At 56.8% G+C, this 14,236-nt stretch overlaps 2 protein-coding genes across 4 annotated transcripts; one reads left to right on the top strand and one right to left on the bottom strand.

The window, feature by feature from the left end:
* Positions 1-1,465: 1,465 nt before the first annotated feature.
* On the top strand, positions 1,466-4,758 carry LOC106485626 (tetraspanin-18-like). The gene is made up of 7 exons (XM_067310810.1): positions 1,466-1,597; positions 1,843-2,037; positions 2,402-2,476; positions 2,823-2,921; positions 3,163-3,342; positions 3,625-3,708; positions 4,316-4,758. The coding sequence occupies exons 1-7, from the start codon at positions 1,541-1,543 to the stop codon at positions 4,361-4,363; spliced, it is 738 nt and encodes a 245-aa protein (XP_067166911.1). The 5' UTR covers positions 1,466-1,540; the 3' UTR covers positions 4,364-4,758.
* Positions 4,759-4,853: 95 nt separating this feature from the next.
* UBE2T (ubiquitin conjugating enzyme E2 T) lies at positions 4,854-10,416 on the bottom strand. 3 transcript variants are annotated; one of them, XM_067310811.1, is made up of 7 exons: positions 10,352-10,416; positions 9,474-9,586; positions 8,567-8,636; positions 7,858-7,963; positions 7,267-7,365; positions 6,718-6,801; positions 4,854-5,115 (listed from the first exon to the last, which is right to left on the bottom strand). In XM_067310811.1, the coding sequence occupies exons 2-7, from the start codon at positions 9,580-9,582 to the stop codon at positions 5,002-5,004; spliced, it is 582 nt and encodes a 193-aa protein (XP_067166912.1). In that variant the 5' UTR covers positions 9,583-9,586; positions 10,352-10,416; the 3' UTR covers positions 4,854-5,001. The 3 variants fall into 3 exon arrangements, with proteins under 3 accessions (XP_067166912.1, XP_013799523.2, XP_067166913.1); XM_013944069.2 differs by lacking the exon at positions 10,352-10,416 and adding an exon at positions 9,742-9,761; XM_067310812.1 differs by lacking the exon at positions 6,718-6,801.
* Between the last annotated feature and the right edge of the window lie 3,820 nt (positions 10,417-14,236).

The following is a 14,236-nucleotide window of genomic DNA, read 5'->3' as shown; positions in this document are numbered from 1 at the left end:
GTATTCTGATTGGCCAGCACCGCCGTCTCTCCCTCTCTTCCCGCCTCGCCGACCGCCGGCCGCGGTGATTGGGCCAGCCGCGGGGGAGCACCGCCCCGCGGGGAGGCGCTCTAGCCCGGCGGCGCGGCTCGCTGGCCGCGCGCGCGGCCGCCCCCCTGCGGGCGGAGGGAGGGGGGGGAGCGAGCGGGGGGCGCCACCTCCGGGAGTCCCGTGATGGCGGCGGGGATGGGGGGGGGGGGGGGGGGGAGCCGGGGCCAGGCGCCGGGAGGGGTCCCCACCCCGCGGCCCGACGGGGGAGCAGGGAGGACAGACACCGGGGGGCACGAGAGCTGGGCCTAGTGCAGCCGTGGGGCCTGCGTTACCGTGACAGTGGGCCCCGTTACCATGGCAACGCCACCCCAGGATGGAGACTACCGAAGCCCGGGCCCGCTCGGTGGCTCGGGCCTGGCGTCGTGGGTGGCGGGTGGCAGCGGCACCCGCTGAATATTGATGAGGCTTCCCCCGGGGAGCGCTGCCGCCGAGCGCCCGCCGCCACTGCCGCCGCCAAAACACCGCGCAAATGTCCCCAGCAATAATTCATGGCAAAGGTCGCCCTCGGCCCGCCGCCACCGGATCGTCTTTCCCCGCTCGCCAAGGGCCAGATTTAATTACCTCCACGCACGACAGCCCGGGGCTGGGCTCCCCTCCTGCCCTACATCCACCTCCCCGCACAATGGCGGATCCTGTTCCCCATCAATCATTCATGGCCCCGTCGGTGGAAGGGGTTTCTCGGGGGGCTGCTCACCTGGGGCAGGGAGGGGGGGATTTTTCCAACCTTTCTAGTGTTGAATAGACACAGTCAGTCCCGGAGCAGGTTGGAGGCAGCTGGGTCACCTGCTGCCGCTGTTGGGTGAGTGATGGTAGGGTGTGGAGGTGATCTAGGGTTCGAACCGTTTTGGGGAGCAGCGGGGTGAGGACAGGCAGATGGACCATGCTATAGGGCTGGGGAGATGTTCTGGGGACTTGGATTTCCGTGGGGCTGTGCCTCATCCCTGGGGAATTCGGGGGGCCCACTGGGCTCACCTCTTTGTGGGGATGCTGCAGCTCAACCCTGTCTGCTCCCGGAAATCTCAAGTGCGGATTTGGGGGCTCTCAGCACCCACACGAGGCACCGGCTGCGTTGGGGTGCTCAGGAAGGGTGCAGCACCTCTCCACGCATGGGGCTGCTGCTGACCAGCTCCCCATGGCTCCTTGGCTATCGCTGCCCCACGTAAGGAGCTGAGGCTGGAAAAGGAGATCTGGTGTGTGCCAGGGCAGAGCTGGGAAGCGTGGAGGACATTCGCAAGGAGCCAGATTCCTCGCAGCCCTTTCCCACTGCCTGTCCCCATCCATCTCCCTGTGGTGGCAAGGGAGGTCTCGCCTCCCACCGGAGCTGGGGCGCAGGATAGGTGTTGGGACCGGCCGCGGGCCAGGGATCTGCTCTCCCCTCTGCAGGGACGAACGCCGCCGCCGCGCTGCTGTGTCTGTGGAGTCGTGACCACCTCATCCCCCCAGCATCCCCATGGGTGTCTTGAGCTGCATGAAATACCTGATGTTCATCTTCAATGTGCTGGTGTTTGTGAGTCCACCTGGGCCCGGTGGGATGGGTGGAGGGGAGCTGGCACCATGCCGCGCCTGGAGCCGGAGATGGCTGGTCCCATCCGAGCAGAGCTGGTGCACGACCGCTCTGCTCTCTGTCAGGCTCAGGAGATGGGTGGCACCACTCTAAGGGAGGTGACCCCAGGAGACGTTAGAGCATCCCCAGTCCCCTGTGGTTTAGCCGGGGCTGGTCCCTGCTCCCCGTGACCGCGGCGTGTCCCACAGGCTGGGGGGACGTGCCTGTCAGGCGTGGGGGTCTGGGTGGCCGTGGACCCGGCTGGTTTCCAGGACATTGTGGCCGCCAAGGCTGTGCTGAACGCAGGCGCCTACCTCCTGCTGGCCGTGGGCATCACCCTCTCGCTACTGGGCTTCCTGGGCTGCTGTGGGGTCCTTCGCCGGAGCCGGCCACTGCTGCTGGTGGTGAGTGAGGGGAGTCGCGAGGGGAACTGCGGGATGTGGGGAGCCGTGCAGGCCGGGTGCTGCTGGACGTAGGATGTTATGGGATGCAGGGAACTGGGGGATATGGGGTGTTGTAGGATGCTGGGCGTCGCAGGACTCAGGGCAGCCCCGGGTGAGCTTAGAAACCCCTTTCTGAGGCAGATGCCACAATTTTTTTGGCCTTCCCTGACTCTGGCCACCGGTGCATATGCCACCGTTGGCCAGTCTCAAGGACGGAGGGGACGTACGCAGGCCAGAATGGCTGCAGAAGCAGGGAGGAACAGCCCGAGCGAGCTGTACTTGGAGTCAGGCTGGTTTCCGACCCCTCTGTCTCTCTGCCTTCCAGTTCTTCATCCTCGTGAGCCTCGTCTTCATCACGCAGCTTGTCGGGGCTGTCCTCTTCCTGGTGCACTGGAAACAGGTATCATCCTCCTGCCCTGCCGCGGTGCCCGGCCTGGCCGGCCCCACTCCTCCCCACGTCATGCCATGGGGCATGGTGCTGAGCCCACCAGCAACCAGACGTGGACGGGGACTAGTTTGGGGATGTCCTGCCTCGCCCTCACCTTCATCACTAGCACCTTGACGCACCTCTGAGCCTGGCTGGCCCAGCCATACGGAGGAGATGGATCCCCGTGTCCCCTTGGAGAGGTGGCGCCCTGGCTGGTGCAGCGCTGGGCGGGGGTGGGTGAAGGCGGGTGCGCGGCCCCCTGCGGCCCCCATCCCCGGTGCTGGTCCCATGGCACCTGCAGACTGCACCGATCCCACAGATCAGGCCGGAGCTCTTCCTGTCCGAGCTGCGGAGGAACTACTGCGGGGACGAGGACGCCGAGGTCTTCTCCACGGCCTGGAACACCCTCATGATCACGGTGAGTTGGCCGGGGGGTGGCCATCAGGCTGCCGAGGGGTGCAAAGCACCTGCAGGCCCTGCTGAGGCCCAGCAGCCCTCACCTCAGGGGCACCCTGAACGTGGGGAACAGGCTCATGGACCCCAGAGAGAAACGGAGCCACCCACTTGGCTTTTCCCCCCACCAGGATGCCCTCCGTCACCTCCGAGTGAAGTCCCTGGCGTTTTGGCAGCATGTTGACGGCATTTCCCTTCCATTTCAGTTCTCGTGCTGTGGCGTTTTAGGGCCTGAGGACTTCGGGAACGGGTCCCAGTTCCAGGAGCTGCACCCAGGGACGCCCTGGCCGCAGGCATGCTGCACCCGGGCCGGGCTCCTGCAGGCGGGCGAGCTGCTGGGCTGGGAGCAGTGCCGGGAGAGGAGCCCTGGCTACATCCATGAGCAGGTAGGGCCACACGGGCACCCGCCCTGCCCTGCCCCGTCCCTGGCCTCCCCAGCGCTTCCCAGGCACGTGCTGATGGGGCACCACCACCCTCTGCCTCCGAGCAGGAGCCTGGTGCATTGCCTGTGCTGCGGGTCCAAAAGCTCCCCACATCTCCAGCTCATCCCATCCCACCGTGGTGCTCTCCCATGTCCTGATCTCTCCCAGACCTTGGTGGCTCTCTAAAGCTCCTTGCAGCAGGCAAGCAGCGCGATGGAGCCCCTGAATCATCTCCCTCCACCCTAGGGCTGCTTCTCCACCATCGGCAGCACCTTCCAGAAGTACACCTCTGTCCCTGGGGCTTGCAGCTTGGCCGTGCTGGGCATCGAGGTACTCGGCGAGGGCTGGCGGGGATGGGGCTGATGGGACCGGTGGACACCCAGGACAGCGTGGGGAAGCAGGTCACCCCCCATGGGCTCTCACCCCCAGGAGAGGTGGCACACGTGGAGGGACCACAGATCTGCTCAGGCAGGACCCACCCTCCAATTCCCATGAGCACAGCCCCAAAGTGAGGCTGTCTCCAGGGTATAAAGCTCTTGCCAAACTCCTGCTTGCTGTGGAAGAGATGGATAAATGGAGGGATGGCTCCAGGATTGAGGGAAGGAGGAGGTTTATCTTGCTCCCCCAGCACAGGTCCAGGAGAGGGGGCGGGTGTGGGGGGGGTTGCTGCTCCGCAGATCTCATGAGAGCTCAGAGGTGCCTCCTCAGTCATGGCTTTCGCTGCGCAGCATACGGACAGCTGGTGCATGGACCTGTGAGGGGGGCACAGCCATCGCCCCCTGCCTTGGTTGGGCCGGGAACAGATGCCCAGCGGGGTCCTGTAGTCCTCCGGCTCTCGGATTCCAGCTGGTGGCCGCCACAAGGGGCTGGAGCGGTTGCAGGCTGCTCTTGCCCTGCAGCAGGGAGATAACCGGCTCCCCCTCTCCTTTTATTCCAGATCTTCGCCATGTTCTTTGCCTTTTGCCTTTATTACAACTTCGACTGAGCAGGACGCTAGGAGCGCTGCTCCACGACCGCTGCGAGCGCAGCGGAGACAGGACAAGTGCTTTGGAAACAGCAGCAGGCCAGCGCACTCCCCTCTCTTGCACATCAGAGCACAGCTCTTTAGTTTAGCACCGCGGTTACTTCCCCAGGCAGGCAGGAGCCTGGAGTCCTGCGTCTGCTCCAGTGGTTAGGTAAGGATGGCCTGACTCGCTTTCCTTGGAGCAGGGACAGGACGCAGGTTAAATTCCTCGCGGACAAACACGCAGACTCACTAGAGAAGAGTTTCCACAGTTTAGCGCTACAAACTAGTTCAAAATGCATCTACCGCTTAGCTTCTGCTTTCAGCTTGCTTTGATGCAGAGACAGCAAACTAGAAACTGCAAAGCTTGATCCCATCCTCCTTCCTCCAAGAGGATGCTGGAGATCAAAAGCTGAATTGGTATTTCCAGTCTTGCTTTCTTCAGCATGACAAACCAGAAAAAAAAGGCATATAAATTAAAGCTGTGTTTTATTTATGAGAACTATTCACAAAAAGCCAGGAAACAGAAAAAATGAAACCTGCTACTGCTACGTAGCCATTAAAAGATTTAGTTATACCTCTGTAAAGAGAAAAGAACAGTGCACAGCCACAAAAACCACTTAAGAATCCAGGCGAGATTTCTTCTCCTTCTTGTTGATATTACTCCCTTTTCTTTTCTGTGGGATAGATTCTTTGGTACTTGTTTCGCTTTGGTTTCTTTCCTCTTCCGAAGCCTGAGATGACAAGAAATAAAACTAATGGGTTTGAATAATTCAGTTTTACAAGCTATTAGCACTGTTGTGTATTCCCAGCGCTGCGTGGGTGTGTACACCTTAGAACATCCTGCACTCCGTGAAGATCAGCATGACTGTGCTTCCAGCGTTTATGCACCCTTAAATATCCTGCTCCCACTGCTGGCAGTTTTGGGAAGGGGAAAATGAATGGCACATCCAGCTCCAGTACTAGAGTCTCCACATGCAGAAGGAAAGCAGAGGGAGAATTTTGACAGGAAAGCAGGATCACAGTTCTGCCTAGAAGCGCTAGACACATTTATGAGCCAGGTCTCTATGGGGTTAAGTGTGTTACCGTAAAGGTCTCTTCACCTTGGGTCTTTCTAACAACCCACAGCAATTAACTTGCAAATGCGCTTGGTGGAGTCGGAGTCAGGGTAGTGAGCACCAGTCATGGAGCTTTCAGGTTAATAAACAAAAAAACTCCACCATTTCTTTCTCAGAAAGCACATTGTCCAAATGAGGTGCAGGGAAAGAAAGCAGCCAGGTCAAGGAGAAGGCCCAAACAGAAGCTTCAAAAGGTTTTTCAGAGCAGGTTTTTTTCTCCTGCTTAAATGCAATTTATTTTTATGCCACCCATCTGTGAGATGGGTCAGGGTGCAGAATGGAGACAAGAAAATAGGAAGTGTGATAGCAGGAGGGCTGCATTCCGCTGGGGATTAGGGAGACTAGTCAGTGCTGGAGAAGATATTTGCAGGAGGAGGAGGAAAACAGCACTAGCTGAGCATAAGGCACAACCACAGCAGAAAATTGAGTTTGGAAGGAACAGAGCTCAGGCAGAAGCAGAGCTGCAGAATCCCAGGGGAAGGGTTTTGTCAGACTTCAATCCCACTCATCCCTCATTCTTCTCGGAAAACACTGCAATTATCTGTGACAGAACAGATCATTTATTTGGAAGGAGGGATAATTTGTCCTCCTCACAGCCTTTCCCCTGCAGCTGCGGCTGCCCAGATATTTATCAAAGAAGCAGATTCTCCAAAGGAGACAGAAATCTTGCCTAGTTGGAGAGTCTGGGGAGCAGAAACACCACTCAGTGGCCAAAGGCAGCAGCTCCACCTGCCGTTACAGCTTACAGGTAATAAGTTGCAGCAGCTCAGCTATTCTCAGCGAGCTGAATATTTGCCTGGCAACAGAAGGCAACACTGCTAGCCAAAACAGAGAGCTGCCTTTGATCAAACTTCCTGAAAAGCTAATACAGGCAAGACATTGTACGAGTGCCACCCTTCGAGTGCTACGAGAACCCCAAGTAAGGATCCCTCCTAGCGGAGAGGGACAGAAAGGAGACAGCTACATCGCCCTCCTCCGTCCACAGACTTCAGGGCTGATGTTTTCAGTCACTACATCAGATATTACAAAGTGAATCTAATAATTTCATTATCCTTAATTTTTTTTTAATTAAGTACAGCATTCAAGAATAGAGGGGGGGGGAAGGAAAGAAAGCTGCTTAAGACAGCCTCAAAGTAATTGTAAGAGAGGCAAATTCAGGCAAGAAACTGTTTGCAAAGATTGAGCTACGCTCGGCAGAGAAAGCATAGTGTTTCTTACCCTCTTTTGCTGGCTTGCGTATTTCTTAGTCCACTCTTTGGCATTTATCAAGAACAGTTGCTTGTTGTACTTATACTCCGAGGACTAAATGTTAACGAGCAAGACAAAGACAGAGACTCGATTTAATACAAGCATCATGCAGCGCAAGATACGGAGAGGCTGAGACTGTGCTCTGGCTTTAGGACTCCTAGAACCATACCCAGAACACTACAACCACCTGACACAAAGCACTGATCCAGCTTAAAAAAATTCATTTTGCCTGTTTTGGTTTGCTTGGAGAATGCACACTACTGTTTGTACCGGCAGGCTTGATGGCAAGACCTTTATGATCTCCTTTCCACTGCTGGCATGAGCTCCCCATCACATGCCCTGGCTACTTTAGGAGAAAGGCAATCATGTGCCCAGGCCTGATCCAGATCAAAGCTGCACCACTGCATAATCCGCTAGCTAATCCCAGGCAAGCAAAGGAAGCACAGCCTAAGTCTAACATGCCGTTCTGCCCCCGTTTGTGCCCACAGCCCCAGGAAGGGAAGAGAGGAGATCACGTACTATGTCTGCCATGAGAGGGTCATCAGGGTTGGGCTCCGCCATCAGCAGCTGTACGGAGGTCAGCAGCGTGGAGATATTCAGGGAAGGCCTCCATGCACCCTTCACCAAAACAGGGCAAAAGAAACAGTTAAACAGGCAGAAACCCACACAAGCTATGCAGAGAAACGTCGGGATTTACAGCATTTACCCACCTCCACACACCCAAAAAAGGTGGGAGCTACCTGTGGGAAGCAGAGCAGTTAAACCCACATGGAAAACACCTGATCTGTTCTCAACACACAAGGTACAGCCTCTCCGAGGAAGCCCAACTGACAACCACAGGTTGCGTCCTACACATCTGTGCTGCATTGGTATTGGGATATCCAGGCTGCTTTTTCAGAGGGCTACTTAACACCCTTTGGCTCCCATCCTTAAAGCCTTTGAAGCTTACGTGGAACAAAGGAGATGCCGCACACAAACTTTACTCGTGTGTTCCTAATGTACATAAGTCAGTAGCAGACAGACATTTAATAAGGCTTTTACAGGCAAAAGATAAGGAGTTCATTATCCTCTTCAGGCTCACTTACCCATGCACAAGTAGCACTATCTTACCTTTGGTGGTAATTTAAGAACATCCAGGCAAATCCTTCCAGCGGAGTCAATGTTAGGGTGATAGATAGGGGTCAGAAAGCGAATCTTCGGGGGCTCAAACGGGTATCTATAAGGGATAAGCGTCAAGAAAAAAAAAGTCTTTTTATATTTGTACCCCATTCGCCACATCACCCATATTGCCATCATTTCTTTCTTTCAGCCTTTTACTAACTGATGTCCTTTCCCACAGATTTTTGGAGGAAGCAGCGCTATGCCTGACCACTCTGCCTTTGATGCTTTCAGCCGTGTCTGACTAGCACTCCCTGGATAGATAGCTTTCCACAAAGAAGCAAACATGATAGGAAGCTTTCTACTCATGACTGAGCTACTTTTCAGAAAGCTTTGAAACGGTACAGTAAGTTAGAGATCTTGTCAAAGCATTTTTGAATTGTTAATCACGCGCTTTGGTGCTTCCAAAGTGAAATAAGCCTATTAGCAAATGGAAACAACGGTTACATTCCATAAATGAAGGGCCTCACCTAAGCTAATCAACGCATTCTTTGCGAGGAGGCTGAAGGAAAGACCCAAGCAGCAGCACTCTGTGTCCGATAAGCTAGTCCTGCTTTTTAGCATGCTTATATCAAACATCTTACATGAGTTAACCTATATTTGAAGGAAAAACACTACACTGCCTACTTGACTAGAGTAACTAGAGTCACTGCCTACTTACCTTTCAGGAACAACTATTTCCAGGTTGAATATTCCCTTCTCATATGGCGTGTCTGCACTTCCTAAAATCTCTTTAAAAAAAAAAAGATTAAAACACAAGCATTACATTCAAAACACTTGAACTTGTCTAACATTTCCAAATACCACCCAGTTATGCAACTGTAACATTGCTCAGATCCACCAAAAAAAGTTGCCACCTTATGATGAAACCACTTCCACTCCAGTGTAGTCAAAACAGTAGCCAGACCTACAGAAGGTCCAAACAACATTTAGTTATAAAAGCAAAATTAAAAGGGATGGGGGGGGGGGGACAGGATAAAAGAAAACCAAGCAATGACAGGACTGCCACAGTCTGCATTACTAGTGCTCAGCTGAGTTATACTCTGTGCAAGCAAGTGAAAGGCTAGGAGGAGATGTGACATTTCACTAACTCCTTCTCTTTGAGCTTTTCTCTTCACACTTTGGCCAACTCTAGATACCCTCTCCCCGTTTGCTGCAACACTTTAAAGCAAGTGCCAATTTCAACTTTTGAAGGAGAGAAAGATCAGGTTCCAGTCTACAAGCCATGATAATAACAACAGCTGGAAGAAACAACAGAGAACAAGCTCAGGACCAAGATGTGACATTTTGCATAAAGGGAGGAAAACGTTTAGGGTAAGGAAGGGTAAAAACATCCAGTACTGCTTCTTTTAATGTTCCTTCTCTAACTCAGAGCTAAAGATGAACTGTTCCTAAGAGCCATAGGCTAAATTATATTAAAAGGAAAACTACAAAAGAGCCTAAGCATTTTCCAAGAACTCCACAACTCCGTGCAACCTATAAAGCATATGCCGCCCCCCAACAAATCCGATCTAGCAGCAAATTCTAGTGTATCCCTTACTTAAAGACCCCACCAGAAAAGTACATACGAGCTCGTAGATCATCTAGCTGGTTTTCATTCTGCCAGCAGGTAATGCCTGGAGGTGGCTCTGTGGACAAGAGAGCGAGCTCCCTCTTCAGTCGCGATGCTCTTTGCATTGTGCTGAAATCGTAAGAGACTGAATTTTATAGTTGGCAATACTGGATCTTCGTAAATAGCGTTTCATACCAAGACATTTTTAGCTACGGAGAATTAACATGGATTTCAAATTTATCCACACTTTAGTAGTTACCCTAACGTGAATACCAGACTCTCACCTCTTTGCAAGGCAAGAGCAGCACAGCTGAGCCTGTTCCTAGTGCTCTTCCCAGCACTTAGTGGGGGGGGGGGGAACCAAATCCCCCTTCCTTTATAATTAGTTCTATCACTTCAGGGTCCAACTGAGTCTAACAGCCCCTCCTAGTCCATGACGGCACTCGACACCCCTGAAGGGACTGTAACGCCCTTTCCCCACCCCGAAGGCGCTGCTCTACCCCTTCCTATGGGAAAGGATTCCCCCTCCCCCCCCCCCAAAAAGATGCCTCAGGGATGGGGATGCTCCCTTCAGGAACACCCCGACACCCCCACAGCCGGGACCTTCCCTCCGCTGTGCGCCCCCCACGGGCAGGGAAACTCTCCCCGGGCAGCGACACCCCCCTGCCCCAAGCTGAAATACCCTGCTGCAGACGTGACCCCCCCCACCGCGGACTGGGAGGCCCCCCCGGCCCGCCCAGCCCCTGGGACTCAGGGGGGCAGGAGCCCACCCTGGCTTAATGCCCCCAGGACTCACCTTTGCCCCCCACGGACTGGAAGCCCCCCTCAGCCTAACCCCCCTCCCCCCAATGGACCCGACCCCCCCCCCGGGACCCCCCACTCCCCCGGCCTCACCCCTCAGCAGGCGGCGGCGGCAGGCGGGAAAGCGAGACTTCCCCCAGCTGCCTGGCAACGGCGGAGCGTCCCACCCCCTCTTACGGCGCAGCCGGCGCTGATTGGGCAACAGCAAACCCCGCCCCCCTCGCGGCGGCCGCTCGAATTCGAAGGGAAGGCGCGCTGCCGTTGGAGGGGCCCTGCCGGTGGGCGCGCTAGCCACGCCCCTAGGGCAGGGCCTCGCCGCGGAGGGGGCGGGGCCCAGATCATCCCCGCCCCCTGTCCGTTGGGTGGGGGCGCGGGCGGGAGTGGTGGTGGCCGCGGGGGCCTGTGGGATACTGGGGGAGCAGGGCCGGCTGAGACCCCTGGGCCACCCCAGCCCTGAGCTGGACCCCGCCACTGGCCCGTCGCCCTGCAGCTCTCCCAGCCCCTGTGCTGCCGAGCCGCCCGCCACCCTCAGCCCCCAAATGCACAAAAACACCCCCCTGCCTAAAAAGGCAGCGAGAAAGCACCCAAAATACACACTAAATAAAGCAAGCGTTGGCCCTGGCGGCCAGCCGAGCCCCCCCAGCTCCGTGACCCCGGCGCTGGGCCGCCTGCTGCCGAGTGTGGTGCTCCCTGTGGAGCGGCAGCGGTGGCGGCCTGGGAGGCCCCTCCTCTGCCATGACAAATGGCCAGCGTTGCATAAGCTCCCGCCGCCGGCCTGGCCCGCTGCCGGCCTGGCCCGCTGCCCTCGGCCGCCAGCTAAGCGGCCTCATGCGGGCAGCTGGGCGGCACATGCGGGCCCCCGCGGCTCGCACGCCTCGGAAGGAGATAAACACGGACAGGGCTTTATCCAGCCGCGAGGAGACAGTTGCCTTCGGCGACGCGGTTGGATCCGCACTGCCTCCTCCGCTGCGAAGGGCAGCACCCACCGCTCCTCCCTGCCCGCTTCCAGCCCCTTCCCCTGCTCCGGCCGGGCCCAGCCCGACCCCTCCTTTCCCCCGTTCCCAACCCCACCATGCCCAACACCCCCGGCCTGCCCGGACGGGCCGCGGTGGGGTCTCCGGCCACCTGAGCCCGTGGCGGGAGCCGTGCACTGCTGAGGAGGGGCTGGGCCAAAATTACAGACGCGTCCCAGGCCCTCGGCGTTGCGGATCCGCTTCCCGGGGAAAGGCGCGACTTGAGGGTTTTCTTTGAGCAAATACGCGCCTGCACTTCAGCATTTCATTTTATCGCCTCATCTGGCGACAATTAATTAATTAAGACAAATAATTTAGAGGTATTAGATCAAAGCCAGCCTCAAGTCTGACTCAGTACTGAGACTGGGATTATATAATCCAATTAATACAGAAATACATTCTGTTTCAGGGCCAATTCAGGAATTGCTCGAAAGCCAGTCAAATTAGAATACAATTTAACAGCTTCATGGTGACAATAATTTAACTTCGAGAGCCCAAACCACAGTTTCAGAAGCCGGTTTGCAAAGCCAGCTGGCTGACACGCGCTTATTTAAAGCTTTATAATTACACTGCTATCACTTCCTCGGTGGACAGGCTGTACTTTAACTGAATAAACCTGGAAACTGAATAAACAAAAAGTGTCCCCAGGGGGGAATTTTATAACTGTTGAAGCTTTCCTTCCTAGAGGAGCCTGCAGGCCTCGGTTTGTACGTGGTCGGGGAGCGCTCTGCAGTCCTTCTCCTCTACCAGCGATTGCACAAAAGCCTCGAGTCGCTCGAAACGTCTCTGACACAGAATCCACCTTGACGCGTGTATTTACGCGCCGGTATTTAGGCGTGTTGAAACCTGGCCGACGAATTTCCCAACTCTTGCAGGAACGGGAGCGGCGAGGCTGGATTCGGCTGGTGACACTCTGGTGACCGCCGTGTCCCTCCGGCCGATCTCTGTGTACAGAGGGAAACGCTTCCCGGCGGGAGAGGCTCTATCGGTTGTCGTGGGGCTTCCCCTCTCCAGAGGAGATCCCAGCGGGTCGGGTGGCCGCCGGGTAACCCGCGAGGTTAGGCTCAGTCTTGCGATCTGGGGTGTTCCCTGCTCCGGGTTGCAGCACGCCTCTCCCAAAGCACGTGGATAAATCCGGTGCGAGGCACGTTTTCTCCGAGTTGGTTGATTTTCAGTTAAACGGAGGTAATGCAGGCACGGCCGAGAATCATCCCGCTCTTGCTGGGTGAGCAGCTGCATTTCACTAGTTCATGGAGAGTTAAAAGAATAACTGGATAAATCCCAGCACGGAGGCGACTGAGGGCATCTGCTCCACCTTCCCCTCCATCACCCCCGTCCCAGGGGATCTTCCCCTTGCTCCTGATGGGGGCAGCCCATTTCCGCGGGCCACATGCCTCTCTGGTGCAGTGTCGCCTCCGGTGTAACAGCCTCGTTTCTGACTGTCGCCTCCGGTGTAACAGCCTCATTTTCTGACTGTTGCCTCCGGTGTAACGAGCCTCGTCTCCGATGCCGCCAGCGGGCCTGCGCCGCTGATCGCTCTCTGTTAACTCCCACTGCTGCACCGGCTCCTAGCTCAGCCCCTTGCCGGTGTGGCCCAGCACGGCCCCTGCCTGGGACCCCCCCTGCCTCGGCTCCTGCACCAGTACCACCCATTACCCCCAGTATCTCCCAGTCCCGGCACTGGTGAGCCCCCGCTGCCCGCGGCTCTACCCCGCCCGCCCCGCAGGGGGCGCCCGCGGGCCGCCGCTGGAGGCCGGAAGGGGCTGCGGCGCCGCCGGGGATGGGCAGGTAGAGCCGCCCCCCCCCCCCGCCGGCGGGTGGAACGGTCCGAGCAGCCCGGCCGGAGCGGCGCGGGCGGCTCCATTCCCACAAGGCGGGGGCGCCCCCGCGGTGGCTCCTACCGGGGGGCCCCGTAGGCTGCGCGGGGCTGCGGCACCCTGGGCTCGGGGTGGCTCCGTACAACGTGTGGGGCCCTGAGCTCAGGGTTGCCCCATAAGCCGCGTGGGGCCGTGGGGCCCTGTGCTCACGGCAGCCCCATAGGTTGTGTGGGGCCCTGGGCTTGGGGTGGCCCGATAGGCTGTGTGGGACCATATAGGCTGCGTGGAGCTTCGAGCATGGGGTTGCCCCATCAGCTACATGGGGCTACAGGGCTACAGGCTTGGGGAGGTCCCATACACGGTGTGGGACCGTAGAGGCCGTGAGCGCAGGGACGCCCCATAAACGACATGGGGCTGTGGGGTCCCAGCCCCGGGCAGCCTCTCTGCGAGGCCAGCTGGTTCAGGCGGGCGGCTGTGCCCCTGCGACAGGACGCTGGGGACCGTTTTAGCGATCTTGCTGTGATTTGCTACCCAAAAGCGCCAGCCGGGTGCTGAGCAGCGGGAGAGTCGCCTCGTTTTTCCTCTTCTTCCACAATGAGCTGGCAGGGTGCTGCCACGGTCTCCTCCCCGGTAGCTTTAATGCCGGAACCAAGGCTCAGCACAGAGCTTCCTGCAAAGCCCAAATCCCCGTGCTTGGCCGTGTGCTGCGCTGCTGAGCTCTCGCAAGCCTGTGCATTTGCAGGTTTAGGTTATTGGGAAGTGGTAACGTGCTGCATCATGGCTCGGGAGCGCAACTGGGTTTGTCTCAATGATGCTGATGGTGTTTTGGGAAGAGGGCAAGTCGCATCATCTTTTATGAGGCTGGTAAAGCTCTTGATTGTGGGCTGAGCAAGTGGCGTAGTCACCTACTCGGGCCATTTAGGCGAGTGTGAATAGAGCAGTTTGGCTGCAGGAGCTGAACTGCATTAGAGAATATTGTTTGTTTCTGTGCTAATCTAATCCCTTAATTCTTGTTTGCCTGGTGAGGCTAAAAGTTAGAAGCAGGTGTGAACACCACCTTGGAGATGGGAAACGTTCTTCACGCCTTGCACACGGCAATAGAGAGAACATGGAAAAGAGCAGGTTGGGAAGGATGTTGTGGGGCTTTG

The sequence above is a fragment of the Apteryx mantelli genome, chromosome 25, assembly GCF_036417845.1.
Source record: "Apteryx mantelli isolate bAptMan1 chromosome 25, bAptMan1.hap1, whole genome shotgun sequence".
Lineage (NCBI taxonomy): Eukaryota > Metazoa > Chordata > Aves > Apterygiformes > Apterygidae > Apteryx > Apteryx mantelli.
Note: the sequence above shows the minus strand (reverse complement) of the source record. Positions and strands in the feature narration are given on the sequence as shown.

Excerpts from the sequence above, each read along its gene's own strand:
- LOC106485626 (XM_067310810.1), top strand. The coding sequence starts at position 1,541 with ATGGGTGTCTTGAGCTGCATGAAATACCTGATGTTCATCTTCAATGTG. Across the intron at positions 2,038-2,401 it reads GCCGGCCACTGCTGCTGGTG|TTCTTCATCCTCGTGAGCCT; the intron begins GTGAGTGAGGGG and ends TCTGCCTTCCAG. Across the intron at positions 2,477-2,822 it reads TCCTGGTGCACTGGAAACAG|ATCAGGCCGGAGCTCTTCCT; the intron begins GTATCATCCTCC and ends CCGATCCCACAG.
- UBE2T (XM_067310811.1), bottom strand. The coding sequence starts at position 9,582 with ATGCAAAGAGCATCGCGACTGAAGAGGGAGCTCGCTCTCTTGTCCACA. Across the intron at positions 7,964-8,566 it reads GAAATAGTTGTTCCTGAAAG|ATACCCGTTTGAGCCCCCGA; the intron begins GTAAGTAGGCAG and ends TATCCCTTATAG. Across the intron at positions 6,802-7,266 it reads ACCCTCTCATGGCAGACATA|TCCTCGGAGTATAAGTACAA; the intron begins GTACGTGATCTC and ends GTTAACATTTAG.